This window comes from Aptenodytes patagonicus, chromosome 6 (genome assembly GCF_965638725.1).
Source record: "Aptenodytes patagonicus chromosome 6, bAptPat1.pri.cur, whole genome shotgun sequence".
Lineage (NCBI taxonomy): Eukaryota > Metazoa > Chordata > Aves > Sphenisciformes > Spheniscidae > Aptenodytes > Aptenodytes patagonicus.
In genome coordinates, this window is record NC_134954.1 from 13,596,218 (window position 1) to 13,613,319 (window position 17,102).

Genomic DNA, 17,102 nt, shown 5'->3' on the forward strand with positions numbered 1-17,102 from the left:
GCGGGCGCGTTCGCTCACTGGCTGCGCGCTGCCAAAGACGATGTCAGCTCCCAGGCATCCAGGGGAGAGCCGCCTCCTGTTCCCCAAGGCAGCCCCCCAGTCCCTGGCCCTCGGATCCCCTTTTCGGGAGCATCCCGGGCTGGCTGGCAGCTCCTGGCGCAGAGATGCTGGGCACCGCTCGGGGGGGGGTCTTGTACCCCATGGTCCCCCTGTGGGGACACTCAGCCCTTCTTGAGGGGGCAAGGACACAGCCCTGGCAGCAGTGGGCAGGGAGGATGGGCTGTGGCGGCAGTCGAGGACAGGCACTGCACCACGTGCAAGCCCCCCGCTAGCTACCAAAGGAGACTGGAAGGAAGGAGTGGGAAGAAATTGATTAAAACAGTTTCTTTTTTTTTTTTTTAATAAAAAAAAAAGCCCTGGGAAAAAGCCGCGTAGGGTCCTGGCACGTGAACAGAGTCTGTAAGTGGTCTTAAAAATTACCAATAAATAATCTTAACGGGAAACAGAAGGAGCAGAGCCGGGACGTTCGTGGGTGTCTCGCGGCTCCCTGCAAGCATGGGAAAACTTGCCGGGTCCTGTCCCTCACACCACGGGGACAGTCCCTTCCCGGGCTGTGGCGTGTCCCCGGCTCCAGCCACGAGGCAACGACCCGCCTGGCCGGTGTCCATCCCGCCCCTGGCTGAGCATGGGTGCAGGATGCAGCCCCCGGCATGACCACGCTGGCGATTCCCGTGGGCACAGGGTGGCAATAGGGACGAGGCACGGTGGGGGGTGTGGGGGGATGCCCATGCCCCCGTTGCCCTGTGCCCTGGGCTGGCCTGCTGGGTCGTGGCCGTGCTGTGCCGAGCCATGCTGAGCCATGCCGAGCTGTGATCCCTTCCAGCTGTGCCGGCCCCAGGCGGCTGACGGGGCTGCGGGATCCTCTCCCTGCCAAGTCGCTGAGATGTCAGCCAAGAGTTAGCAGGGAAAACGCCAAACAGCCAGCGAGCCGGCCAACCCATCATCCCCAGCCTTCCTCCTCCTCCTCTGCCGGGGAGAGCCTCCCACCCTCCTGCTGGAGCCCTGAGCCCCTGGCCCACCCCAGCGGGGTCCCCCCTTAGCACCCGGTGTGCCATCACCCCAGCCGTGCTTCCGGGACCCCCCACTGCCGCTCCCAGGGTGTCCCCCCCGTCCCGGCCCCTCCACCTGGGTCATGCGTCCCCCTCCTCTGGGCCTGTCTGGAAAGGGATGGTCCCCCTCCCCGAACTTTCCAGCTCTCTGCAGAGCGGGAACAATCGTAGCCTTTGTCTTCCCTTAATCTCCTGGTTAGGAATTAAAAGGGGGAAAAAAAACCCAGCAGCACAAAAGGCTCTTTTGCACTGGGCTGGGAGGGGGGAAGCACAGGGCACAGGCAGAGCGCAGGCAGGGTGCAGGCAGGGCTTGCCTTCCCCCCCACCCCAGCCTGGCCACCACGCTCCCCAAGGGCCACCCCACACTGTCCCCATGCCCAGTGCCCCAGGATGTCCCCGCAGCAGCACCTGAGGGCTGGCGGCTCGGGGAGCATCACCTGCTCCCCCTCCCCAACACCCAAAGGTCCTCGCCCACCGTCTGCCCTGGGAGGTGGTGGGGAGCATCTTTGGGGAGGCTTGGGCTGGGCTTGCACCCGCGTGGGGCCAAGTGCCTCCTGCTTGCTGCCATGGACCCACTTTTACACGCACAAGTGCCCAAACACACCCGCGCCCAACCAGCGCAGGGCTCCCCACCACCCAGAGCCCCCCAAGAACCACGCAGGCACCGCAGACCTCCATAAAATTCCTTAAATAATTTAATTGAAAAAAAGTCTTTCCGTTAAAAAATATTTTTACAAACGCACGCTCGCATTAATTTCCCTTGCTGCTGTTTTTTGCTGTTGCATTTGCTTTTTCACCATCGAACACAGTTTTCCCCCTATACATATTCGTATAAAAAGGGAGGTGGCAGGTACAGCATGTGAAGAGCCGCTGGGTGCAGCCCTGGGTGCAAACCGGGCAGCATGGGGGGCCAAAGCTGGGGGGACACCCGGGGCTGGCTGCAGGGATGCTGTGTCCTGCCCCACAGGACAGGGAGCATGGAGAAGGCTGGGAGAAGGGGTTTGTTGCAGGTTTGCTGTTTAAAATGAGTAGAACCCCCCCAAAGCAAAGCCAGGCCAGAATGGAGGGTTGAGCTGGGGATGCCTGGGATGCACTGGGGCCGGTGGGACCCCAAACCTTGCAGCAGCAGGACCCTCGCAGCACCGAGGCTGGGGGAGGAAGAGGGGCAGGGGCAGCCCCTGAGCCCCACAGCGCTTCCAGCCAGGGGGGCTGAGAGGGTTTAGCAAGCCCAAAATGGTCTCTGACATCTATTTGGCCACCTGCTCTTAAAAGCCTCCCGATGCTGGGTTGCTTTGCCTGACTTGGGGGAGGGAGGAGGTCGGCCCAGCGCTGCCATTTGGGGTCCCACCATGGTGGGGGCCGGGGAGCAGCCAGGGTGGGGAGCAAGCCGGGGCGGGCAGGGCTGGGAAACCCTAGTGAAACGGGGCTGCGGTGTCCCCGGCAGCCAGCATCCCTGATACATCCCGTAGAGGAGGGACAGTGGGACGCGGGGAGGCCGTTCCCCGGCGCAGGACCTGCTGCCAGCTGCCCTCCCGGCCTTGTTTACTGTTCCCTGGGGAGCAGGACAGGGTTAATGAGAAACCCAAGGGCAGGCAAGTTTCAAGGAAAGGGGAAAAATAGCACCTGCTCGGCCAGCCCGGGGAGGAGGGGAGCGGGGCCGAGTGCAGGGGGAGCATGGGGGTGCACCCCCTAATTTCGGGGAGCACCCGCTTGCCCCTCTGCACTGCCAGCAAAGCATCCCTGTAAGCGAGCCAGCGAGGTGTACTGCAGCCGAGGGGGCGTTAGGGCCTGAAAACCCCCAGCACGAGCAACCGGGGGTCCCACTCGGCTACTAGGGAGCAATCCCCCCTGGGCTGAGGGCATGGGGACCCCCTGGCCCCGCTCTCCCAGGGAGAGCAGCCCCCAGGGGGGTTACCTTGTTGCCTGCACTGGCATGCTCCCACCTGGCTCAGCAGCTGCCATTTTGCGGCGAGGAGGAGCGGGGCCGGTGATTCAGGGATGCCGGTGGCTGCTGCAACACTCCTGCCCGGGGCTGGACTCTGCCTGGGGAGAGCAGAGGAGGACCGGCGGTCTGTGGAGAAGCCCTGGGGCTGCAGGGACCTGCTGGTGGTGGGATGAGCAGTGAGCCCGGCTGCTCCCTGCTCGGTTTTCACACACCGGGGTTTGGTTCCCACAGTTCCAGCTTGACTTGAGGGAGGGATGGGGGAAAATAAATGATGAGCATCTCTGAGTGCATTAGACGGAGTTTCACGGCTGGCTCTGCCCTAGGACTCGTAACCTCCACCCTACGCACCCCACAGGGGAGCACACCGGGTCCCCAGGCACTGCAGGGTGGGTACAGCATCACTGCCTGCCCCAACCCTGCGGCAGCACCGGTGCCGAGGGGGACCCTGCGGGACCATCCGAATACATGACAGCAAGACAAGGGGGGAGCAGAGAGGGGCACAGAGCAGCCTGGGGCTGGCTGGGAGGAGGAGGAGGAGGATCCTGGCAGGCAGCAAAGCTGCAGGCAGCCGGGCCCACTGCAGGGAGAGCGCGATCGAGCAAAGGAAACTCCAGTAAAATTCTTATTGCCTTTATTCTGCCCATTGCCTCACACAGTCCTGCCGGCCAGCACACACCCACGCACGCATGCACACACTCACGCACACTCAGGCACGCTGGGAGTCTCTCCCTCGGCTTGGAGGAACCGGGCTGCAGTGAATCCTCAGGGAAAGGTGAGTCTTTTGGCAGCAATCACAGCGTGTGTCAGGAGCGGGGCGGCCACACCGGCGGCACCCGCTCCTTCTGCATAAAAGAGGAGGCTGGGGGAGGCCGGGCCTCGGCCCCCGGTGCAGCCCCCGCCCCAGCCCTGCTCTCCGGCCCCTCGGGGGGGGGAGCGTGGCTGCCGTCGGTCCGGGGGCGGAGGGTCCCTGTGCAAACGTGCTGACGGCCTCGCTCTGCAGTCCAGAGCCGGCCAGGAGAACCAAGAGGGTAAGGGATGCGGAGCCGGGCACCTGGTCTCCCTCCCTCCCCTTTCTGCTCCCTCTTATTTTTTTTAATATATCTCTTTTTTTTTTCTTTTTTTTTTTTTTTTCCTAACTCCCTGCATAGTAAATCTCACGGGGTTTGGGTTCTGGCGTGCAAAGCCAAGAAAGGGAGCGAAGCCTTCCCTTCGGACACGTTCCAGTGCAGACCCTCAGGTGGAGGGGCCACCAGGGCTGGAGGAGAGGAGTGATTGTCTGGGGCTGATGGCCCCGGCCCTGTCACCGGTTCGGCCTCCCCCGACTGCTTCCACGCGGGGACCAGAGTTAGGGAAGGCTTTGGACGTGTCTGACGGACTCAGCGGACGGGTCAACAGTCTGTGGCCTCGAGGAGGGATGGGAAGTGAGGACTTGGGGAGAAAACAGGGTGAAAAGAAATCCAAGAAGCAGAACAACTCTTCAAACCGATGAGCACCGAGACAGGGCGGGAAGTGGGATGTGCCATCTCTGTCCCATAATCCATCTTCAATATGAAGATGTGTTGCTGCCTCGCCGCTCCAGGACACGGGACGAAAAGCTGGGCTCCCTCTCGGCACGAGTGCCTCTGATCCAGGGAAGGGCGGCCCATCTCGTCCCGTCCCGTCCCGTCCCAGGCGACCGTCCGAGGCAGAGGAGCGCCGTGTGAAGGGGGAAACGGGAAGCCGGGCTGCACCACAAACTGAACCTGGTTGGCAGGTTCCCTCGGTCCGTTCCAATGCAGAGTCCACTGCGGTCAAACCTGCACCGGGAGCGTCTGGTTCATCTGCAGCCTCATGTCCTGAATGCTGCTCAGGATCTTCTTTTGGTGCCCTGCTAGCGTCACCCCTATCCTCAGCAGGTCTCTGCAAGGAGAAGATGAAGACTCGGTCCCCTGCCAGCAGCAATACCAGCACATGGCCCTGCCCCATCTAGCTGCTGCCAAGGGACCCATCCATCTTCATTATAGCCCTCTCCCAAGCTCCAGTGTCCTTCTACCACCACAGGGGACTGGATGCTGAATCCCAGACCTTAACTCACTTGGGAAAACCCCGTGCACAACTCAGCCCTCCACATGCTCAGGCGGGAGGAGCTGGCTGTCAGAGAGGCGAGGGACAAGGGACAATGTGCAGCAGCCCCAGTCCCAGCCTTCTCCCTCCTCCACAAGCAGGGACTTACTCCGCAGTCATCTGCGCCACCAGGTCGAAGGAGGCAAAGCCGGCATTGACAAAATTCTCCTTGTATCGTCCCATTTTGATGGCATCCAGCCAGTCTCCCACGGTGGTGAAGGTGGTATAATCCGGGACGGTGCGGTCCAGGAGCGGCTGGGAGATGCTAAAGGGCAAGAGAGCCACAGGTCACAGGTCACAGGGGACAGAGAGGTGTAACTGGAAGTGGGGGAGATTTCTTATCCCTGCCCTCCCACATCTCTAGTCCCAACCACCCCAGTGTTCCCTGGGCCTGGGGAAAGTCCTGGCTGGAGGTGGGGATGCCACTGACCCAGACTGGACACTGGCGATGACTTTCAGGCTGGCAGCATTGCGGATGAGCTTGTCCAGCGTGTTGACGATCTGTGCAAACTTGGGCCGCAGGTTGCGGTCCCGCACCCAGCAGTCCAGCATCAGCTGGTGCAGTGCCGTGGGGCAATCCATGGGGGGTGGCAGGCGGTAATCCTGCTCCACTGCGTTGATCACCTGCGGAGAGACATGCAGAGGCAGGCTGTGAGCCACCTGGGCTCCCACGGGCAGCCCATAGCTCCCCACTCCCCAGGGAGCACTTACATCCTGGTTGGACATGTCCCAGTAGGGTCGCTCCCCGTAGGACATCACTTCCCACATGACGATGCCGTAGCTCCACACGTCGCTGGCTGAAGTGAATTTGCGGTAGGCAATAGCCTCAGGAGCCGTCCATCTGATCGGGATCTTGCCCCCCTGCACGGATACACAAGCTCCATTATTTAGCACATACCTGAGGTGTCTCCCCCCAACCCCAGATAGGTGGGTCCCCCACAAGTGTCCCATACCAGGGAGCTGGTGTAGGTGGGGTCGGCCGGGTCGTCCTCCAGAAAGCGAGAGAGCCCAAAGTCGGACACTTTGCAGACTAAGTTGCTGTTGACCAGAATGTTGCGGGCAGCCAGATCCCGGTGCACGTAGTTCATCTCCGAAAGGTACTTCATGCCGGCGGCGATGCCTCGCAGCATCCCTACCAGCTGGATGACCGTGAACTGCCCATCGTTCAGCTGCCAGAGGAGAGATCAGAGGCGTTTGCAACACCCCAAATGGATTGGGGAAGGATCCCAGTGTGCTACCACCACCTTCCTCTACCCTAGAGCCACCCCTCTTCCCCACCCCACGATGTCTATGCACAGCTTAGCCCTGGGGGTGCCAGCACGACAACGCAGAGGGATGGAGAAGGAGGGCTCGGAGCTGCTGTCCCTCATGCGCTGCAGCCCCCAGCCCAGGGCAGGAGGGGATGGATGCTCACCCGGAGGAAGGAGTCGAGCGCGCAGTTCTCCATGAACTCCGTGATGATCATGACGGGGCGGCTCTTGGTCACCACACCCTCCAGGTGGATGATGTTGGGGTGGTCAAACTGGCCCATGATGCTGGCCTCGCTCAAGAAGTCCCGCCGCTGCCGCTCCGTGTAGCCTACCTTCAGTGTCTTGATGGCCACAAAGATCTCGCGGCGGCCGGGCAGCTTCAGGCGCCCACGGCACACCTCGCCGAACTCCCCTGTGGTGGGGAAGGGGAGAAGGGGGTGGCACGGTGAGCCACGTGGCTGGGTGAGAGGCGGTGGTCTCAGCAGCTGCTGTGCCCAGCCCCAGGACTTGCCTGCTCCAATGACCTCCTCGATTTTGACACAGGAGATGTCAATCTCTTTGGCGAATTCCCGAACGGCTTCATTGGGGTCCTCGTAGGTGAACGGGTCAATGTAGACCTTCATCCCAGGGGTGACTGCAAGGGCAGAGGAGTCATCACCAGGAGGGACGCAACACAGGTGACAGATGCCGAGCCAGCTTGGCCGGCTGTCAGCCCATCCCTCCTGGTCCCTGGCTAGCGAAGGCTGCCCCTTCACTTGCGCACGGGGCAGGAATTGGGAGAGGGCAGGCAGAGCCCATTTGCTGGGCTCTCACACTCACCGTATTGCTGCAGCTTCTCCGTGTACTCGGGGTCCGTGCTGTTGCGTTGCTTCCTGCCCAAAGGAGACGAGAGGAGGTGTTCAGTAACCATCCCTTTCCTGATGAGGCAAAGACATTCACTGCCAGCTTCCAAATCCCAGCACAGACTGCCTATGCCAGAGAGCTTCCCCTCCGGCAGCCTGCGAGCAGAGCCATCCCTCCGCCCGAGGTGCAATGGGAGAAGATGGCCTAGTTGTGCTGAGAGAGGATGGCAGGAGCCTGGGCAGAGCCCCAGCTGGTGCTGGGGAAGCAGAGATGCACGGTCCTCCCACAGGACCCGCGCTCTGGTACCCACGTGTGGCACGTCCAGTCTTTCACTCTCAGACTGGAGCTACCAGAGCTCTACCCACAGGCAAGGGGGAAAGCTCTGGGGCAGACATGAGCAACCCCCAAACCCAGCTCTGAACCCCCCCTCCCTGCGAAGCCAGTACCTGAAGCAGACGATAGCGATGATCACCACAACGATGACGAATAGCAGCCCTGCAGTGGCCGAACCCACGATCAGAGGCAGCTCCTGGAAAGTCTTGCTTGTGGAGCCTGATGGAGGGAGAGGCAGGAATCAAAGTCAAGCTGGGGAAGGAGGATCACGCATAGGAGGGCTAGGGGACGGAGGCAGCCCAGTCTTGGTACCTACCATCCTCTGCAGTTGTCTGAAATTCTGTGGGGAGGCTGTAGCGGCCGTATCCAGCCACCGTGCGTGCCCGGACCTGCACCATGTACCGAGCATTGGCTTTCAGCCCATCCAGCCGCACTGAGTTCTTCTGGCTGGTGACTGTGTTGGCGATGCCATCGCTCTGGCCTTGCTGTAGGGGAGACATGTGGGTGTCACCTCTGTGAAGCAATCCCCCCTTCGCTGGCTCCCACATCCCCCAGGCACTATCTCTGCAGGGACCCCCTTTGCCTTGGTGCTGATGGCCAGCCAGAAGGGCTGAAGGAGGGAAAAGGCTGCTCTGCCTCCTGCTTTACCTTCTCCGAGTACTTGATCTCATAGTCAAGAATGATGCCGTTGGGTCTCTCCGGGGGAGTCCATGACAGCGTCATGCTGTTCCCGGTGCTGCTGTGCAGGTGCATCGTAGGCACGGCAGATGGGGCTAGGAAAGAGGGCAGGGGAGGAATGAGCCATCTGTGCCAGGCTCCCCCCTCCACCATCCTGCATCGGCGTAGCGGACTCTCTGCCTGGGACCTGTTCGGATAACCTCGGTGGACAGGCATGGAAAAGCTTTGAGACTGGCCTCTCATAAGTCTCCATCGGGAGGTGTGATCTCAACATCTTGCAGCTAAGGTGATAAGGCACCAAGGGGAGCCTCGGAAATAGCACCGAGGTAACGCTTCACCCCATGCCTAGCTGCAAACTCATCTGGGGAAGGGCCCTGCCAGTCCAAACTGGGGCTCCTTCCCCTCCTCCACTTGCCAGGAGCTCCGCACTCCACCCCACTGACGAGACCCGTGAAATCAGATCAAAGTGTGGCGGCTGGAGATTACCAGCATGTTGGAGCCGGGCCAGAGCAGGAGGAAGGAGGGAACGGCAGAGCACTCGGCTGGCTGCAAAGGTTTGGGCTGGTGCTGAACCTTCCCAGGCCCACAGGGGAGAAATCTCATTTCCTTCCTCCTCCCGTCGCAGCAGGCACAACATCTCTGGGGTAGGTCTAGGAGATCCAGAGCTCTCCGGAGCATCTGCCAACCCTGCCCTTCTCCACTTGCACACGTTCTGATCTCATCTCCTCCAGTGACACGCGTTAAACGGAGAGGAGAATTTACCCAGGGGATTAGATGCAGGCGCGGAGAGCCAGTAACGTGGCAGCATACAGGACTGCAGCCTCCAAGGCTGTCAGCAAGAAATCCCCGCTCTGCTCTGCGGCGGAGAGCCAGCCCCTGCTCTCCGGCAGCTCCACTGACCTGCCTGGTTGGTGGTGATGTTGACAGAGGCGAAATGGGGAGGGTAAGGGCTCTTGTTGGAGACACCATTCACAGCCTGGATCTCGAAGGTGTACTGGGTGTGGGCCATCAGGTTGCTGATGTAGATGCGACGCTCCGTGAGGCCGAGCTGGCGCGGCACGAACTCCACATTGTCGTCGCAGCGGGTGCACAGGCGCCGCTCCACGCTGCACTTCTTGCAGATGACGTTGTAGAGCAGGTCGTCCCGCCCGCCTGTGTCCTGTGGCTCACTCCACTCCAGCACCAGCGATGTCTCGTTCACGTTGGAGATGACACTGCGGGGGGCGGAGGGGACGCCTGCGGGGGGAATGCGAGAATCAGGGATGGTGTGCCCCCATGCCCGGCTCACCTCCGGCGTGGGCACAGCACGCTCGCCCCCACCACGGGCGCGGACCCCTGCTGCCTCCACACCTCCCCTCGTCTCCCCTCCTGGCCCAGGGCAGGACTCACTGGTGCAGGCACTGTCTGCGGGGTCCATGTCCGCCCGGAAAAAGCTGTTTCGACACGTGCAGACCGTTGCTGCTCCGGAGGTGGTCCGGCTGTTGGGAGGGCAGGGAGAGCAGGGACCTTCCCCCTGCTTAGATTTGAAGGTTCCCGGGCCACATGCTGGAGGAAGGGAAAACAGACCTGAGTTATAAAGTGCACCCGGAAAACATCCACTGTTCCCCCCAAGGCTGGGCAGACCCTTCCTTGCTCCCTGCCAAATCTCCGATCAGTGGCTTGAGGACCACAGGCCACCTACAAGCCTTCCCACCGCCATCAGTCGTGTCAGGGACACAGTGTCCCTGGCCAGGCAGGGCAGGCAAGAGTGGGCTGCTGGCACAGGGCAGGGGCACCCGCCAGCACAGGCACAGCTCTGCCCAGGAGACGCTGTGCTCCGGCAGCAGACCCGGGGCAGCCGGAGATGGGACGAGCCGGTCACCAGCAGCTGTACGGGGATCAGGGCAGGCCCAGCGAGCAGAGCATGTCCCCAGTTTTGTTTCTTCACTGCACTTCCCAAGAGTTTTGCATGCATTGGCTCCCCCTTCCCCAGCTGGTTTCCATGCCCAGCACCCTCCATAGGGTGAGCGATCCATCCTCTGGGAAAATAAGGCTGGGAAGGAAAGGACCCCTCAGCCCTGCCTGCAGCAGCCCCCGTGAGAGGCCTCTGCAGCCCCAAACGTAGCCACTCAGACCCAAACCCTCTGCCTCGGGCTCTTCAGCCACTTCTCAGCCCCGGGGCGGTGGCACCTCCTGAGGCCGGCTCAAGTGGAGCGCCGAGTGAGATTAAAACATTCCTGCAGGTCCTTGGCTAAAGAGCTGCTTCGGCATCGCTGCCACCTCCTACCCCCGCTTCCGATCAGGGTCCTTCAAGGAGCCACAAGTCCTGGGATCCGGACCGGTTGGCACCGCGGGGCATTTAGTCGTAATGAGGGGCACGTGAAAGGATTAACGGCACTTGAGCCAAGGGGCAGAGTGGCCTCTGGAACCCGACCCACACCTCAAAATAGCCTGATTTATCACAGTGCTGCCCCAAGAAAGCGGGTCCCATGCTCTGCGTTCGCAGCTGGCCAAAGTGGCGAGAGATCCACCGGCACCGGCTCTGCTTTAGCATCACCCCGTTTGCCACAGCCGGGGCGGCATCAGCACTGACAGCCCCAGAGGAGGGCACATCCTCCTCGCTCCACTGGGGTTAGGGCAGCTGCCGAGGGCGCGTAACCCTCCCAGCAGCCCTGTCCCACCTCCCACGCCTGTCGCACATCACCCCGTAAACAGGAGAAGGCTTCCTGGTGCTTCACCAGGCTGCAGCAAGTGGAAGTTTCCTGCTATGAGGCATCTCCCGACACCCTCCGTGGAAGTTTTCTGGCTGGTTGCAGCCCCACGCGTTGGGCGTGGAGCGCTGCTGAGTCACACACTGCCAGGCCGGCCCCATGGGGACCCACATACAGCGCCGGGGTGCCGTCCTGGCCCCCCCACTTTGCCCAGGCACCGAGTGGCAGCAGCCCCAGGGGAGAAGCCCCGCTCCACCACGGTGCTGCCGGGCAGGGGGACACGTGAGGAGCCCCATCACGGGGGGAGGCACCCCACTGCCGAGGAGGGGACCTGCGGACTACACGTTCTCCAGCCCCCGTGCCTGGATGGGTGGCAGGAGCTGCTTCCTGCTCCCAGGGCGCGAGCCTTCGGGCAAGGAGACTCCTCTTCAGTCAGAACAGGACTGACCACATGGCTCGACTTGCTCCAGCTCCTTGACCTGAGTTCATCCAGCCTCTGGGCCTTCCCTTTGGAAATGAAAGCTTAGCCCATCCCAACTGCGCAGGCTGGAGGGCAAAGGAGTGCACTGACCTGCTCCTCTGCGAGCGATGGAAGCCCCCGGCCAGCAGGTCCAGGGATCCCGTCCCCCCAGCCCAGGCCACTCTCACCACCACGAAATGCAAAGACGTGGACAGCAAATGCCCAGACGTAGCGAAGCAGCCTCGGCACAGGCAGGCCCACCCCAGCCGGAGTCCCGGGCGGTTCAGACTGGGTGGATGCAGATTCACACATAAGGAACCAGATTGCTGAGGAATGAGAGATGACTGAAACCTCTTGGACAGCAACACTCTGGGCTCAGAAAGCTGCCAAACATGCTTCGGTTATGGACAGGAGCCCAGATCCATCAGGGACAAAACCCCCTGAAATAACAGGCTTGTTGCGGGGAGCGTGAAGCTGGAGCAACCAGAGCTCCTGTGAAGCTGACAGCCCAAGTGCGGCATGGCAGCCAGGGACAGTGAGGTGCTCTGCAAAGGATGCAGGAGGGATGATGGCGCTTGGCCTCCTGCACGCTCAGCGCCAGCTGGTGCCTGGTGGGTTATGAGCACGGAGGGGACAGTGACCTCCCGCGCTCCTGGACATGGGAGAAAGGGACAGGCAGAGCCATCCTTGGGCAGCTGCCTGCCATCCCACAGGAGTGCCCAGCGCAGGCACAAGGGATGAAGGTCATTTCTTCGCACCCTCATGCCACCCCAGCAGGAGGGGGACGAGCCACGTCCCAGCCCTGTTAAGCAGGGGAAGAGCAGGAGAAGGACCGAGGTCCAGATGCACTCCAGCGTTTAAGTTTCCAGCTCCGCTTAATAAATCAGAGCATAAAGACCTTGGTGGCAGTGTGACAGCTCTCAGCCGCCACATTTGAAGGCTGTAACGGAGCTGAAAGCTGATCCCAGGTCCCTGGTGGATAAGCCGCTGTGTCATCTCTTCTCTGCAAGAAACTGCCTGTACAACAACCACTGTCTTGGCCAGCACGCCGGGGAACAAGCCCGGGAGCCCCGGAGTGGGAACGTGACTCCATCCAGCCGGAGCTGGGGAGCCGGGCTCCCCTCTCCCTACCGAGAGGTTTGCATAAGCACTTTTCCTGCTGAAGTGTCCTCAAATAAAATAACAACCCTGAACCCCTGCACACAGATCACACCCCCCGGTGCCAGGCTGCGGTGACCTCCGGGGAGAACATGACAATCACTGACAGCCACAGGATAACAGGTCAGGGAACCGAAGCGGAGCTCCCCAGCCTGAAGAGGAGCCGCTGGTTTGATGGGAGGGAGACGCAGCCTGGCCTGACAGCGGGGATCGGCTGCAGAGGGGATTTATGTGGGGTGTGGGAGGGAGGGGGGCAGTAACGCAGCCCTGGGACTGCTGCAAAACTGCCCCTGCACCCTCTACAGGGCATCACACACCCGGCACGGCATGGTACGGCACCCACCGCTGGCCATCCGGCTGCTCCTGGCAGCCCCTCCGGGATTTTCATCAGTCGCCCACCTCCAGGGCCTGATCCTGCCTTGCAGAACTGCAGCGCAGGGCTGGGGGAAGAGGAGGGCACTATTCCCAAATACAATCCCCACCCTGGTGAATAAAGTCCAAGGGAGGGAGCTGAAAAACACCAAAATAAAACCCTCCTGGCAGCAGCAGAGAGCAGTGACTCATCCCACAGGCAGCCTCCATTACTGCATGGGATGCGGGCAAGCAGCAACAAACCCCGCGTGCATCCCCAAAACTTCAGGGTCCCCTCCCTTGGAAAAGGGAGGGAGGGAGGGTAGCCCATGGCACATCGGGAAATACCAGCCCCAAACTACCCTGTTTCAGGTCTCGACTACTTTCCCATCCACACGACGCTATTCCAGCCTGGGCAGCATCCTTCCAGCTATTTCTCTCCCTGGAGGACTGAAGCAGAACGCCTCGCTTGAGCCTAGATAAATTAAACCGATCACATCCCTTTGTCCAGCAACCCTGTAATTTCTTTAAAGGCAGCAATCGAGTTTGCCTGGGACGATCTGTGCTTTATGAACCTGCACGGCTCGCTCCCTTCCTGCTTTCGTAAGTGGCTGCAGATGGATTAGAGCCGTGGAAGCAACAGCCTAGCTACAGCCGAGGTGGTAACTCTCTTTTTAAGTCTCTCTTAAAAGGCACTTGATTTTTTTTTTTTTTAAAATCACCCTTTGGGTGGAAATATTTCACGCTAGCACTGTCCAAAAGTGAATGGAGAAAATTTGAAGGGGAGAGAAGGGAAAGAGCCCTCGGGGGTTTGAACAGTAGCATCCAAAGAACAGGCGGGAAACCAATTTTTTTTTTTTTTTTAAAAAGAAAAAAAAATTTTCAATAAGCAAAGCTGCTTCTCGAGCCACAGCGGGTCACAGGCAGGACAGCAGGGGCAGATTTCCTCGACCGTGTTACAAGTAACCCATTGTGGAGCTGCCTGGCTGTAAACTGGCAGCTCTCCCCTGCCTGCGCTGCTGAGCTGCCTTTGATCTGGAAGCCCGGGCAATTAATAGCAGGCAGTTTCACTTCCTGGGTTTCATGCAGCAAGCCCGTGTTGCAATGCAAAGCTGCAAACAGTTGGCAAGTGCAATGCTTGCTTGGCATTTTTTTTTTTTTTTAATTCGGGATGATGTTTCCATTAGTCACTGATTGCAAGGGAAATTTATTTTTGCAAAAATTCAGATTTTGGCCCCGGCCTGATCTGCTATCACCTACTGATTGTGCCCAAACATACAGCGCCTGGTGCCATCAGAAAAGGGACATCACAAAGGCTGAGAAATGGGTCCGAGGAGAGCGCGGCGTCACGCTGCACGCTGTCTCCCCAGATACTTTTATGGTTTGGGTGTCCATCGACCGCACCACACAGCCTCAGTCCCCCTCCGAAGTGGGGCGTAGGCTCTGGGGGCACTGTGGCCCCTCTCCAGGACCCCCCCATCGGCATCGAAGGCCATGCGAGGAAGGGGCTCACTGCTAGCCCTGGCACAGAGGCTAGCCAGACCCCAAACCTGTCCGTCTTTGGGTGAAGCCAGCAACACAAGGGGTGCAAACCCTGGCAAATTCGGCACGGAGAGCACATGCCCAGGAGCATTTTTGGGGAGGTGCCGCACAGTGAGCTGCTCTGCGCCGGGAGCCCTGCACTGCTCGAAGGAAACTCCCACTGCCTGCCTGTGCAACGCGGGGAGTGCCTTGACACCAAACCCCCTGAACGGTTTGGGTGCTTGCAAACCAAAAGGAGCAGGGACGGGCGCTGCAGGACTTGAGGTGCGAGGGAGTGAAGGCAGCATACCCCTCCCTGCGGAGGCACGTGGGAGCCTTCGTCCCCCTCCCCGGCCAGCCGCTCCTCTTCCTCCAGGGAGAGCTGCCTCTGCAGCTCTGCATGGCGGGGAGCGTGTGGGAAGCGGCACAACCCCCACAAGGGCCGTGTGCTAATTAAATAAAGATAATGAGGCTGAGAATGAGATGCCAAATCAATGCTGTGGCAACTAAGGACTAGAGCACCAGATACCAGTCTGGCGTATCGCATTACAAAGCATGCCAAGGAAACTGCCTTCAGCCGGCGGGATGAGCCCTCAGCTCCCGAGGGACCGGGATACAAGCTGCATTGTAACAGGTCTGAATGAGAGGTCTAATCCTGGCTCTGGATGGAGATAAAGAGGAGGAGGAGGAGATCTTCAAAGGCCACTGAAAGTCTGGGGAAAGGGGGAGATTTACAACAGGGCTTATCCCATCTAAGCAGTAACTGGGTATTGTTATTTATTAAAATGCCATCTGGCACTCCGGAGCGCTCCTTGCCTGTGCGGTGAAGCCTCAGCGGCTCCCCGGGGCGGGAGTGCCGAAACCCCAGCTCCACAGGGCCACATCTGCACCTCTCCCCACATCGTGGGGACAGAGAACCTTCTCAGCGGTGCCGGGCTGCCGAAACAGGGTAAGGGAACATCCAGCCGAGAGCAGAAAAGGGAGCTGCGGCTCCGGCTTCTCCCAGCCCTTCTTCAGCTGTTTCCACTTAAAACATACGATCATATGGCGGAAAATCTGATCCTACAAGCGCAGCGCAACTTTCCCAGAGAAACGTGAGGACACCGCCACTTCTGCCCAGCAAGAGGGCAGGCTGCCGGATGGAGACATGCCCGTGGCTCAGTGTGGCTTCCCCGTGCGCTGGGGAAGAAGCCGGCGCTTGCTGGGGGGAAATTAAAGGCGCTGGGAGAGCCGCCGCACGGGTGTCTGCCTGGCTGGGGGGATGCGGAGAGGGGACCTCGTCCCGGGCTGCAGCAATGCCCTGAGGAGCCCCTGGTTCTGCCTCAGGATGCCCCAGTTTGGCACAGCCCAGATGCTGCCTAGAAATGGGGTCACCTTGTGCCCAAACCCCGCTGGGAAAGAGCAAACACCCCATACAATCTAAGATCTCCCAGCCCAAGCGAGAAGGAAACCAGCTCCCCAGGAGCATGGACCCCAGCGTGTATTTTTAAGCGTGGGCTCCTTGCCCAGTGATGGATGCCTGGTACCGGTGTCCGTCTGCCCCTGGAGGAGCCAGACTTGCTGCCCACAAGACTGACGCAGGGGGCCGGGGCCACAAGCAACCTGCCCCCAAAGTTGGGGCTGTGCTGGCACCAACGGTGCTGGAGGCTCCGGTCCCCCAGCAGAGCCGCAGCCCCATGGAAGCTGAGCTCTTCCCAACCAGCCGCAGCGGCACGGCCAACAGCTACACTGCTCCCAAAGCGAGCGGAGAGGCCGGCCTGGCCCGAGCCCCACGTCATGGGCCATCCCAAATCACATCGCCCCTGCCAAGACCAAAGGGCTGGCGCCAAGCGTCCCGTCATCGGCGAGTACGAGGCATGCAGCGCTGGGGGCCCAGCCGGCATCCCACTCCCTGTGCAACGCCTCCAGCCAAGGGGAGCGGCAACCCTTCTGCCCTAAACCCCAGCCACCCCAGGGAAGGGTCCTGAGTGCCAGAGACGGCTCCCAAGGACAAAATCACCCCAAGGGAGAACAATCCAGTCAGATTTTTCCGTATCAACATACCCAACCTGGAGTGAAACAGCAACACCAAAGCTGTTGTGGGAGAGCACGGCAACTGCAGGACCCGTGCAGGGCTAGCCTGCTGCCCAGTGTGGCTCTCCATCCCCAGTATCTCCGTGTGGAGGATGCTCTTCCCTCCCCTCCGAGCAAGGACAGGGAGCTTCGGCTCCCCTGCCTTTGTGCTGCTCCCCACCCTCCCCGCTGCAAGCCCTCGGCGCTGGTAGGGGGAGCGTGCATCCACATGCATCCGCATGGCTTCTCCTGCAGCCAGCGCAGCGGCGCCCCGCTCATCACCGGGGTTTTTGAGTGCCTCCGCACAAGCAGCATGAAATCATGCTTGCCAGGAACAACCACTCACCCCAGCCACAAGCACCGCAGGAGGGAGAGAGGGGAGACGCTGGACACGGCAGCAGGGGCGAGAGGGAGGTTTTGGTAATGCTCAGGGGCTTAAACGTGCTGGATCCCTGCTGAGGACCATGCCTTGAGCCATGGCTCCTGGTGAGGAGATGCATCCCGCAGAGGATAGCACCAGCGGATGCTAACCAGCGTGTCACAGCAGGCACCGCGCCAGTCCGGACCACGAAGGCTTTAAGGCTTCCAGATGCTGAGTCAAACCAGTCC

At 60.6% G+C, this 17,102-nt stretch overlaps 1 protein-coding gene across 2 annotated transcripts in view; it reads right to left on the bottom strand.

Moving 5' to 3' along the window:
- Positions 1-3,668: 3,668 nt before the first annotated feature.
- Positions 3,669-17,102, bottom strand: part of EPHB3 (EPH receptor B3) — a 28,377-nt gene continuing 14,943 nt past the window's right edge. Inside the window, exons 4-16 of one of the 2 annotated variants that reach the window (XM_076341266.1) lie at positions 9,651-9,806; positions 9,162-9,497; positions 8,232-8,356; positions 7,900-8,068; positions 7,697-7,802; positions 7,227-7,324; positions 6,919-7,041; positions 6,572-6,819; positions 6,111-6,326; positions 5,869-6,018; positions 5,588-5,781; positions 5,267-5,422; positions 3,669-4,953 (exon numbers count right to left, since the gene is read on the bottom strand). In XM_076341266.1, coding sequence (XP_076197381.1) covers positions 4,845-4,953; positions 5,267-5,422; positions 5,588-5,781; positions 5,869-6,018; positions 6,111-6,326; positions 6,572-6,819; positions 6,919-7,041; positions 7,227-7,324; positions 7,697-7,802; positions 7,900-8,068; positions 8,232-8,356; positions 9,162-9,497; positions 9,651-9,806 — 2,186 coding nt within the window. In that variant the 3' untranslated portion in view covers positions 3,669-4,844. The remainder of the gene's footprint in view (positions 4,954-5,266; positions 5,423-5,587; positions 5,782-5,868; positions 6,019-6,110; positions 6,327-6,571; positions 6,820-6,918; positions 7,042-7,226; positions 7,325-7,696; positions 7,803-7,899; positions 8,069-8,231; positions 8,357-9,161; positions 9,498-9,650; positions 9,807-17,102) is intronic. The other variant, XM_076341265.1, reaches the window with a different exon arrangement.